The 11798-nt window shown below is 37.6% G+C and overlaps 1 protein-coding gene across 1 annotated transcript; it reads right to left on the minus strand.

The window, feature by feature from the left end:
* Window positions 1-100: 100 nt before the first annotated feature.
* LOC143450021 (T-box transcription factor TBX1-like) lies at window positions 101-11152 on the minus strand. The gene is made up of 7 exons (XM_076950407.1): window positions 10347-11152; window positions 6929-7045; window positions 6586-6742; window positions 5281-5436; window positions 2144-2211; window positions 1345-1499; window positions 101-1068 (listed from the first exon to the last, which is right to left on the minus strand). The coding sequence occupies exons 1-7, from the start codon at window positions 11057-11059 to the stop codon at window positions 593-595; spliced, it is 1842 nt and encodes a 613-aa protein (XP_076806522.1). The 5' UTR covers window positions 11060-11152; the 3' UTR covers window positions 101-592.
* Between the last annotated feature and the right edge of the window lie 646 nt (window positions 11153-11798).

Raw genomic sequence — 11798 nt, forward strand, 5'->3', positions numbered from 1 at the left:
GGTTATCTAATTGAAAATTTTCAAGGTGTTAGAGAATGGGTGGTGGCAAAGTAATTACGTTAATCCAGAATTTGTCTTAGTTTTTCTTTGAAAGCAAAAGTCATGTAAACGCGTTTATATACAAGCTACATTTTTGCTAGAAAATAAAAGCAACAGTAAATAATCTCTAACGTACAGGATCATCTTTTGACCAAAACTGCTTTCAATAAAACCAGCTTTTAAATTGTCATCTTTCACTATAGGCCTGAACAAATTCATATCTGAAGTAAAAATATACAGAAGATACAAAGAGATTGTCTAGCTCTAGGCAATCTATATTAAGAAATTGCACTTCACGTTTTCTCTAATTTTTAGGTTATAAGAAAAGGAAAATGTCTATTATGAGTTTCATGCAATAAAAAACAAACAGTGGAGAACTTTTGATGGAGCAAAAATAAATTCTTCAAAGCTTCGTGTGAGTAAAACGATAATCATCGACATAAGACGATCTTAAAAAGTCCCGCTGAATTCTTGCTTTTGCGCGATCTATAACACTCCGCTGCAATTTCAAAAACAAAACGTAGGAGGAAAAACCTACTTGAAGATCGATATCTCATCTATTGTCAAACACCGAGTACCGACACATGGGGTCCGGGTATTCGGGGTAACCCGGGTTAGGGTGTGCCGGGTACGGGGGTTTACTCAGCGGATACGGGTTGTGCCTCGTGTGGGAGGGCAGATACCCGCTATAACCAGCGTAAGCCGGTTGGTGGTATTTGTAGCTGGGTGTCCTGACGTCATCAAATGGTGACGTCATTGGGTTTGAAGAATAGTGAAATTGGTGCGCGGGCTGCGTCAAAAATGGATGAGCGGGACGTTCTAGCGCTGCAAGACGCGACAATCGTCTCGGGGGTTCCTCCGGGCACGCGAAGGGTGGTTGTGGCGCGATGGGGATTGCTGGGGCTTGCGATGACGTCATAGAGCAACCACCATAGCCGTGCGTGTTGGAGGAGGAAGGTGAGAAGTTGGCGGATGGAGAAAGATGGGGATCACTCGCGGGAGATCTTACCATCGACTTCGCATCATTCTCTGCAGATTTCATATCAAAATAAAGATTTAACCGAATAAGCCCGATAGAATCGCGACAGAAAGTCTCCAGAAATTATTAATGTTAACTTGTTATCATACTATAACTGCATAACTATAACTTATTATACAATTAACTTATTTTGTATTACTTAACTTAACGTTGTTATTGTTAACTTGTTAACCCAACATAACTACTTGGAGTATTACTGAGCGAAGTACAGTTTACATCATCATTACATCATTAAAAATGCAGTCCACCTAAATTTGCCGCCATACCTTTCTCAGCGGCCGCTTCATTGAGCTGCATGACTCGGTGCTTGGCAGCGACTCCCATTAGCTGGAGAGAGCTCGGTCGATGATGACTCCGTGGACGAGCGGAGGAAGGAATTGTTGATGATGAGGAAGAATAACTTCCAAGGACGTCCATTGCGCTGCGAGAAAAACGTATTTTTAAGGTGATTCATATCAATTGAAGATTCTTATTCCATCATAATATTTGGTATTTTGTATAAAGGTTAATCACCATTTCAAGTATTCGATTAATGTTCCGAGCGCTTTACGCATGTTCAGACGTAATGAAAACTTAACGTTGATATTATAATTAAGATTTTCGTTCTAAGATTCGTTAATTCTTGATTGCTACACTGTGTATTCTCTGAGCGTGCGGTTGGGCACATTATTTTTTAACTGTAACGTTAACGATATAATTGCTTGGACTTGAGCAAAGAAGGCCTTCAATATTTTTATGTTAATTGAACAAAAATCTATCTATCTATCTATACTGATTAAAGTACTTTTAACGTGAACACGACACTAAGCACGTTTACAACGAACTTCCGTTTGCGAAAGACGACCAAAATATGAAAAGATGATGACGCAATAACCGTCTAAGGGAGCGCTTAATAAAAGCGAGGTGGGCAGTCGTTGATTGATCAGCAGCTCGCAAATTACGAAGTGGTGAAAGAAATCATGGCGGGTATCACGTTTGGCATTCATTACAGGATTAGTTGCCTCCCGGAAAGCATTCTAGAACTCAGTTCTGTCTTATAGAAGAATTGTTACAACGTAGGCCTACCATTCGTCCTGATCGCAATCACGGAAGCCTTTCGCGAATGGATTGCTTTGGATTTTGAGCTGGGTTATCTGCAAATAAAGTAACAGGATTATCATACATTGAACTTCATATGCACGACGGATTAATCTGGAGGAAAACAAACAAAAAAGTGCTGCGGTGGCACAATTAAAAAGTTTTATTATTTTCGAAAAAAAATTTTCTTATGAAAAAAAGATTTTAAATACAACTACCGATTCCACTCTAAAGATTTTTCCTTTTGCAAACCTGGCGGAAAGTTATTTAAGAACGTAACTTTTTCCTGTGCGGCGTTACAATGAAATCATAATACCGGTTCAAAAGTTCGAAGTATTTTGAGATTGTTTTATGTTGTGAAATATGTAGTTACAACTATGTTTCGTTTTAGTGAAACATTTTAACATACTATAAACTATATCTTGCTAAAGATCAAGCCGGGCGTATGCACTGAACTCTTAACAAAATGGCCGCCTGTCATGTATACGACGTTGCCAACTGTTTATGGCGATACTTCAGGAAGAAAAAAGATTTTTGCGGTAACTTTAACCTTTCTTAACAACGTTGGAACGCAGATTTCAATTTTTTTACAAATTTGGTGATTTTCTGAGCTAAATTTGGGCAGGGACTGACAAGTTTCATTGTTTTCTTTATCCATGTCGAGGCCAGTAGATCACAAGTAATGGTCGAACAATTAGAAAGAGTTAAGTTACTCCCAGCAATCAGCTAAAGCAACAGGGTATGCATATCATCAAACATTGCCCCACTTCCAATCTGCAAATGTCACCCTTAAGGGGCGAGTGGGTTAGGGGTTATCTATGATGGCGTTTTGCTCCCAACCACCAGTGCAGACGTTTGTTGTTTTGCCTTTAATTGTTTTTGTCCAGTTAAGAAAACTAAAAGGCAACGACCCCGTCGTTAACTAAACCAACATTTTCGTTCCATGGGATGTTTGTGCCTGGGCATTTTGATCTATGTCTTCAAATGCAAATAAAATACTTCCAACTTGCCCATAACTGAAATTTACCCCGCACTAAAAATGAATGAAACTATATGGAAAAACAATTCGGAGGCAAAAAGTGTAATTTTTTAACCAAAGACAGCTTAAAATAACAGCACAACGTTGTCCTAACATCAAAACAATCTTCGCATGAACGAATTAAGAATGAAGGAGAGTAATTCTGTTTATTCAGGACCCTTGCGCTAAAAAATCAAATTCTGAACAAAAATCAACAGGTCACGCCTCATTTAGTACGAACGGTAGATGTCTGGTTACCTCCTAAAATACCTTGTCTCTTTCTCGATGCTATCGAAGTTATCATGCGCTTTCGTCTTTGTTGACGTATTCATATTTTATTTCATCGTCGTCACATTTTTCTTTACGTTTCTATTTTCAGTAGTCTGTATATAATTAACAAAGTGCAAAAACACTTCTAATGTTTGTGCTCAGTGATGTGTGTCATATAACATGTTTACATTTCAATAAGCTTTGTTACTGAATAAGCTTTCATTAAAATGAAATTATTTATCAAATTTATCGGTTTTGTAAGATTATCTCAATAACTTTTCAGCCGGCTTACTCAATACATTTGGGTGTACAGCTGTAACGACCAATGCACATAAATGTTTAAAAGTGGTGTCGGTATAGTTGTTTTCAAAAGTTAAAACTTATAAGAAGCCTCCTAGATACTTCTAAGGCTAGTTTGAAAGACCGTTTCAATTAGTCTTTTCATGCCACGACCGTTGAAGTTCAGGTTTACGGTTAATGACCATCAGGTGGGGCGCATTTGGGGCAAGAGAGCGACAGTTTTTCGTTTTAGTTTCTGCGATTTGTCATAATTTGTTTATTTTTGACTGAACGGTGTTGCAAATCTTTGTTGTTTCGACGTTAGTGGTTTGTGGAAAGTTGAAAAACACACCCCAGCGAAAAGTGACGTTTAGAAATCGGCGACACCTGCTGCGGCGTGAAGCCATCTTTTGACAAATTCCTGGCCTGTCACCCGCCGCCACGCTCACGAGAACGGGTTTCTTTTGAAGTGGCGTTTTCGAGTATCTACCGACGGAGATTTTGATAGATGTCAGCTGTTGGTATGCTCTGCGCGTGTCCCTTGTGTACCCACGCACCTCTTAGACCCCCAATTATGAGAGGACAATTCACCCCACGAAGGCTCCACGTAGAGCGGTCATTGTTCCCGCTCGAGATCCAGTTATGATTGTGAGGTCAGAATAAAAGGATTGTTCAGGGAAGGAAATAAAGTCTTGTTATAAAAATAAAACCTTGAATGGTTGAGGAATTATTCAGCTTTGCCCATATTACAAATTACAAAGCCCAAGGGAAAAGGAAAACACACAAAGATACATTGAAATCATACCGTAAGTAAACGACACAGAGATTTCAAAAGCATTAAGCCTATAAGTTGGCCACAAAGAAGAGGTAACAGTATCCTGAAAAGTTAACCGGAAAAGAGTGCTGGTACTTTTAAGCAAATAAACACAGCAGTGATGATTCAACCTCACACCTTCAGGCTTGTTTGTCTTCGTGCCTCGTTCAAAACGAACTGAACGCGCCCACATCACACATCACGCTTTCCGCACTGTTCCCTCGTTTCTCATGAACCGTGACCATCTTTTTCTCTATTACTTAGAAGTCAATGCCACGTTGATATGCCACGCCATAACTCTTTCCGGCATACAGCACCGGGCTTTTAGACGTTTAGAGGGATGGACATATGCAAGAGATTGCCGATTTTAATCAAACTTTTCCGCATTTTGCACTATCAGGAATCATTTTCGAGTTATTCCGTTGAAGATTTCCACAAAAGTTTCTCCAGAAATGGAAAATTTCAATAAAATACGCAAGTTTGTTGCGGACATGTTTCTTTTCAGCGCAACACAAAAATTTCTGCGTTTTACCTTTTTCACTACTTTTTAATGATGCTTTTCTAAACTGCTGGCGGAATGTAGGGTTTGCTAAAGGAACCCACGAAACATTCTCTTGTCAAAAATTGAAACGTGTTGTTAGGTGACAATTCAAGCTGTGGACAGATTGCCGTGACAAATGGTCCAGGCCATTCGAATGTTTGTCATATTTTTCAAAAACTGGAAATATCGTCCAAAAAACTTACTCTGTGATTTTGATAAGCTGTCACGGCTGTAAATTTTGTTTCTTCAAACACAAAAGTCTTGAAATTTTCCTCAGCACGCTTATCGCTGTCGGCGCTATTGTCTACTAAAATCACATGGAATCTCGGCTGGAATCGATGCATCGAGTTCAAAATGATCTGGAAAAGAAATAAAACAGCATGGTAAGCTGTAAATACCCTTTTTATTTACGATGCCTTTTAACTTTAAGTAGATGACAGAGGTTAACTTAAGGATGATCGTAACGTATAAAATAAGGCTCAATTGCCCCATATCCAGCAGAACGCAGTATTTTATACAGGCGTAAACAAGTGTTCAATTGAAGTGCAGTGTAAGTTTAAATGCTAAAACAAGGTTTTAAGTAACATCTGTTATGTTCGTTTTTAAATATTTTTGAAATTTTGACTTTCTTGCAACCACCACCACCACAAACAAAATGGCGACATCTTAAGGCAAATGGATTTGTAAAGAAGGTATCTTTATGGATCGCTGAAATGTTAACCCATTTCACTGCGCCCACCTTTACACAGGTGCGATTGTTTGAAAGTGTTTTTGAAACTTGTACGCGTTAGCAGGTGCCAGAGTTTTAAGCCGATGTTAATTTGGTGCTGTTTTAAGAAAGGGATTAAGTTTTTAATAAACAAAATTAAAAGCTTCCTGCCAGAAAATGTATACTGATAGCTGTTTATTCCACATTTTGCGTCTTTTTATCCTTAAAAGGTTCGTATTAATTGCGTTTTAACTCTTTCCATAGAGAAGATTATACGATCACTTATAGCTAAGGACTTTTTCGTTAACACGCACTTGCCATCAAACTTTAAATCATTTGGTGCAAAAACAAATACAATAGCTATACAATACTGCATGCATGCATGCGTAACAATGAAAGCTGCACCGGTAACCTGACGTAGTGTATTAAACATGTAATGTCATTTTGTAGTTTTTAACTTCGAAAGAGCGTTGTTTACAGCAAAGTTTGTTTGAATTTTTTCCATATTACAATAAGTGCCAAGGTTTCATATAAAATTGCAAATTTAGCAACATCGTTTTAGCAAGCGAACTATGTTTTGTTTTATAGCGTTCGGTTCAAAATATTATGGTTTTATGCATTTTCTATTTAATTTTCTTGGTCACTGGTAATAAGGTTTCGAGTAAAGATTTGAACGATTTTGAAATTTCGTTAACAGAAGATTCTTGCGCTGAATAAATTCAAAAATAAAAATAGGCTCAGTAATACAAAGCAAAAAAGCAAAGAATTTACTTTATGAATTTCAGGAAACAGTACTCACGTGTCCATTGTCGTCCAAGAGGTTGTTTGTTAATTTCAATTTGTCGAAGGAGACAATTTGCTTCATCCAGTGCCCTCCCTTGGCCGGAGAATCCGGGTGTCGATGGATCCGCGGCGGCATCGCGGCGTCCGCTTTTCCCGCCACAGACCAACTTGACCTTGGGAAGAATTTACATTTTACTAAATTTTGGAAATCTACAAAACGGTTGTTTTTGGACGATGTTTTTAATGTATATAATTTTCAACAAGTGTCCCTCAAAAAACATTTCTATACACGTAATAACAAATGAGCTAAATGGGAGTTACAATAAACAACAATTGATATTAAATCTGGCTCAACTGACGTGTGAAAGGCGTAACGATATCTCTTGTCGTCGACTGGAACAAAATCCATCATTAAGATGTAATCGCTCTCCGCGTCAAGACCGAAGACTTTCACTTGAAATGTGGGAAACATTCGCCTGGAAAAGGCAATAAACTTTTACTTCAGGAAACAATAAAATATAAAATGGCTAAAAGCTACTTAGAAAATATGGCGCAGATTGATGAAACTATGTTAATAAATAATATATTCTTTTTACTTTTTCTCTGACCAGTTTCGTACAAATAGACAAAGAATAATAATTTGAAACAATTTTTGCGAAATGTTCACAAAAACGCTTGATCATACTCATTAACAACATATAGTAACTTCGTACATTTTCAAGTTCCTTTGAATTTTAATGTTTAAAAAGTGACTTAAATCAATTTCAGAATTTGCTGCTCAAAGATTGATAACAACATAACAACATAACCTTACATGTTGAAATAATAAAAATCTTTACAATCTTTTTTCTTTGCTTCATCTCAAATTGTTTTGTTTTAAGTTTCCGGAAAAGAATTTCGGATCTTAAACATTTCAAATAAAATTCCTCCAGTGAAGCTTTTTCAGTTTCACAGAAAAAAGAATTTTCCAAGCTGAGAGATAATCTCGCCCAGCAGGGACCAGTATACAGGCCGCCGGTGATTCATCGTTGTTTGAAAGCCGCAAAGCGATAAGAAAACTTGTTAAACGATAAAAAGAAGCAATGTGCATGCAATTTAATCCGGCTGTACACAAAGTCCACAGTGTGGGCAGTGCAATACACGTTCTTTGGGAGGGTTTTATAAGCGGTATACAACGTCTAAGTTGTGATAGGGAACTGAATGAGTTATTTGCTAAATTTTACTTAACTTGCTTCTGCATTTTTTTATTAACACAACTACAATCTGTGTATTAACAAATTACGTGACGTTGGTATATAATTAGTGCTATAGTTTTCATACCGGCATATATATCCTCTTCGCCTGTTCATGACGTATCGTTACGTTATAAAGTTAAACAAGAAGTACTTTTATAAAACAATTTATTTTTATTTAAAAACTTTCGCTTTCGCATCAAATTTTTCATAATTGCTGCAATTTTCCGGATATACATTTCACAGTAATTTGTAATTTTCTGACTATCAGCAAATTAATATGCTAAAATTAATACACTATACCCCCAGAACAGTAATACAGTATACATTGAAAATACGGACAGGTTGTTGTCCAATATGCTTTGACAAGATGCCTTGACAAGTCCAAACAAAACGTTTGAGGCACAAAATGCTCCGAGACCCAATTTTACAAAATTGTTGCGTTGCTGGTTTTTCAAAATCGTGTACAGCGAGAAAACTGGCAATTTTGTTTTCGAAGTTGTGACAATTTCCAGATGCCGCGGGAAGCTTGACTGCGTAACAATAATGATAATTCTTCTTACGGGATCGCTACAATAAGTTCTTATCACCAAATCTATTCATAAACAAAAGGAGTAACCACACCCGATTAATACGTAAGGGTGGTTTTATATCTATAACTAACCAGCAGGCTAGAGAATTCGTAATAAATTGAGCTCACACTGCAAACGGATTTCACGTAGGCACGGAGAACGGTGTTTATGATGCCAAATGACTTACTCTGATGCTGTGTCTTATCAAAGTCTATGACTGCCCATGTATGAGAAAATTGTTTAGCTTGAGAAAAACTTCGATCCGTCATTTGGTTTTGCTGAAAACTTTGCGTTTTCACGTTTTTATGTTAACTTATACGTCTGGAATAAATGTAAAAATATTTATTTATTGTCATGTTTTATTCAACGTCAACACTTGTTTGACAAATAGCATTTTTATTGTTTTTACTTCACTGCCTTAGCTATTTCACATTTTCCTGTTTTTATTCTTTATTTCATTCTTTTAATGCTTTACCGTGCGCATTTAATCTAGGCCTGATTGCACCTGGCCGTTATGTAAGCGTTGTGTCGTTTGCGCATTGGAGTTTAGTTTTAATTAGGTTGTGTGCTCGTGTACTGCTAAGAGGAGTGAGGAATCTTGCAGGAAAGTTTAATTGGTGTCCCGGGTCACCTTGACTGCCACACAGAACCTGGCAAGGGTAGGGTATGTAAGGGTAGTACTGTAGCACTGTAAGTAAGGATAAACGTCTCTTTTGCCACCATGTTGTACAAGTAGCGTCATACATTCTGTCATTTTATATTTACCCAAGACGTCATAACTCTACCGTTGTCAGACAGGGTAACTTTGTGTCAATGTTACGTCACCAATCGGCATTTGAAAGTTTGTCTAAGTCACTCTATTCAAGGGAGATCATACTTTTTGTGACTTTGTTTGCTATTCGCTGGCACACTTACTGACATCACAAAAGCTATAGTGTTTGTTGTCACGTGTAATTTGTGACGAGCAAACACGCGATAGGTGAATTCGTAATTATTAGTCATTTTGGCATTTCAGAAGTAGCCCTTTTAACGCCATTTATATTGATATGTGATGTTTGATTGGAATTCTTTTCAATCAAAAAATTAGTTTATCATTTACTTTATAATGTCATATGACGATTGGTGAAAATTCCGTTTCACAGCTTAATTTGCGTCACGTCACACAAATTTGTCCATAATGACGGAATCTAGACAAAATATGTCAAAGGCAATAAAAATTTTCCTTTTAGTTTCTAATTAAAGTATTAATTATTCAATAAAAATATTATGTGGTAGCTAGGATGATTACACCTAAAGCTTTAATAATGATTTACGCACATTTTTTACAAAAAACTTTATTTTCGAGTTTTTATGTTCAAGCATTACTTTGATAAATGTTTTCTAAACAAAGAAAGTAAAAATTTACTTCAAACCGACGGTCCCTGAAAAGTTGTGAATTTGTCGTTTAAAGAAAGGAAATGGAGATAAATGAGACTGACTATACACCACTAGTTATGAGCAATATCTGTAAATTTATACTTGCTGTTCTTAAAAATTACAGCTCTTTAGTAAAATGACTGCACAAATGTAGCAAAATCAATAACGGGAGGAGCTTCTTAAATTTTTGCTGAATGATCAGTTCATCATTAATTTTAGGAAAGTTTTAATTAAATACATTGATGCACTCAAAATTCGTGCGTCATTATTCCGAGCATCGTTTGTAAGGCTTAACATTGTAAAATTAAATCTAAGGACATTATTTCATGGAGATTTATTATGATTTTTAATATGATTTAATAATTTCAATATGATTTAACGTAATTTAGCATGATTTACTATAACTGATAACGTTACTTTGACGATTTAATATGACTTTTAGTCTAACATTTTTATTTTTAATTTTTAAGCTAAGGATTAAAAATTTTTAAGATTTTTGATTTAACAATCCTGGTTCATATTTACATCGGACTTTTAGCCACAAATTTCCGGCTCACCTCCCCGCCTTCGTAACAATCATCTCCGTTCCCAGATCGTTGAATTCACCCCACAGTGACTTCATCTCCAGCCTCGCTTCCACCTTCCTCACCTTCTCGTTCTTTTGCACCGGCTCCTCTCGCACGCATGACGTCATCGACACGTCATTGGGGCTCGGCGCGTTTATAGATGACGCCATCGTGGGTTTGGTAGCGCTGTTTGTCAGTTCGTGGACGGCGTTTTCGAATTTGGAAAGTTCGGACGGGGCGTTCGGTCCAATACATTTCTGGGGTTCGTACGGAGGGGGCGAGTTGTAATGGGGGGTGGAGGACATGACAGACGAGTATGCGTCGTTCGTATTATTCCTTGGCTCCTGCTCAAGCCCATATTTTGCCGCCATGCTTTCTCCCAGAGCGTTGTAAGAGCAAGAAAGTGATGACGATTCGGAGCTTGGCTTCCTGAATTCTTCATATCGCCCCGGACTTGCCAAATCTCGTTTGTTCTCCAACTGGTAGTAACTGTTCGGATGGTAGCGGGCGTTGTAGTCGTCCGTATGACTGGTCTGTTTCCTGTGATCCAGGAGTGTGAGCTGGACTGGACTTAAGGCGGACACCATTTCCGCGCTTGAGTTTGCGGATGCTGATCCGCCGGCTCCGTGAATATCTCCGCTTCGCGGGTGCTGTGCAAGCATCGAGTTGTAAGTGTGGTGGCTCACGGCGATCCGAGTACACATTAGCCCGCTGATTTGAAAACTCTTCTCGATAGGACAAGCTCGTTCAAAGTTGCAAATAAATGAAAGCCTACTTCAAACTTAAGCTTAACCAACGACCTTTTCAAATAAAAAATAACTTCATAATAAATATACCATCATTGTACTGATAACTTGCTAGTAACTAGTCATAAGCTTTTACCAATAACCTTGCAAAGTCGATTTCAAAATCTTCTTCTGCACAGGTGTGTGTTCATCAAACATCTATTTTATTCGCTATTCTAACGCCGGTGGTCACTGAAATTCGATCGTTTTAGATTCACTGGGCGTGTCGTCAACAATTCGTGTAGTTTCCATGGCGACAGGTCAAGTTATGTGAGGAGTCAATATGCATATTGGAACATAAAAGGTCAAAGTTTATGAAACTGTATTTTCCGTTTTACCGTCAAAAGACGAAAATCACTTTGTCTCTTTTGTTTCGTTTCAGCTGACAGGTTATACTTGTCACGTTGTACTTATAAAGTTTCCACCCCGCTTAGTGGTATACAACTTATGGAATATCGTAAAATAGTTACTCCAGTTTGTTTCTGAAATCTCACAAATTACATCTTTAATTGCTTCTTTGTGGTAACACGCACTTTTTTGCACGAATTGCGGGTTTTTGGTCGATCTAATTGAACTTATCTCTTTGGCCTACTTACAGTGTACCGTAACGATTTATATTAACCGAAACGTTGCAAAACCTACGAGGGTGCTCACGTTT

The sequence above is a fragment of the Clavelina lepadiformis genome, chromosome 3 (genome assembly GCF_947623445.1).
Source record: "Clavelina lepadiformis chromosome 3, kaClaLepa1.1, whole genome shotgun sequence".
NCBI classification, from domain to species: Eukaryota; Metazoa; Chordata; class Ascidiacea; order Aplousobranchia; family Clavelinidae; genus Clavelina; species Clavelina lepadiformis.

Coding starts and splice junctions, on each gene's coding strand:
- LOC143450021 (XM_076950407.1), bottom strand. CDS start 11,059: ATGTGTACTCGGATCGCCGTGAGCCACCACACTTACAACTCGATGCTT. Junction 5,437..6,585: donor TCTTGGACGACAATGGACAC/GTGAGTACTGTT, acceptor TTTCTTTTCCAG/ATCATTTTGAACTCGATGCA. Junction 1,500..2,143: donor GATTGCGATCAGGACGAATG/GTAGGCCTACGT, acceptor TTTTTCTCGCAG/CGCAATGGACGTCCTTGGAA.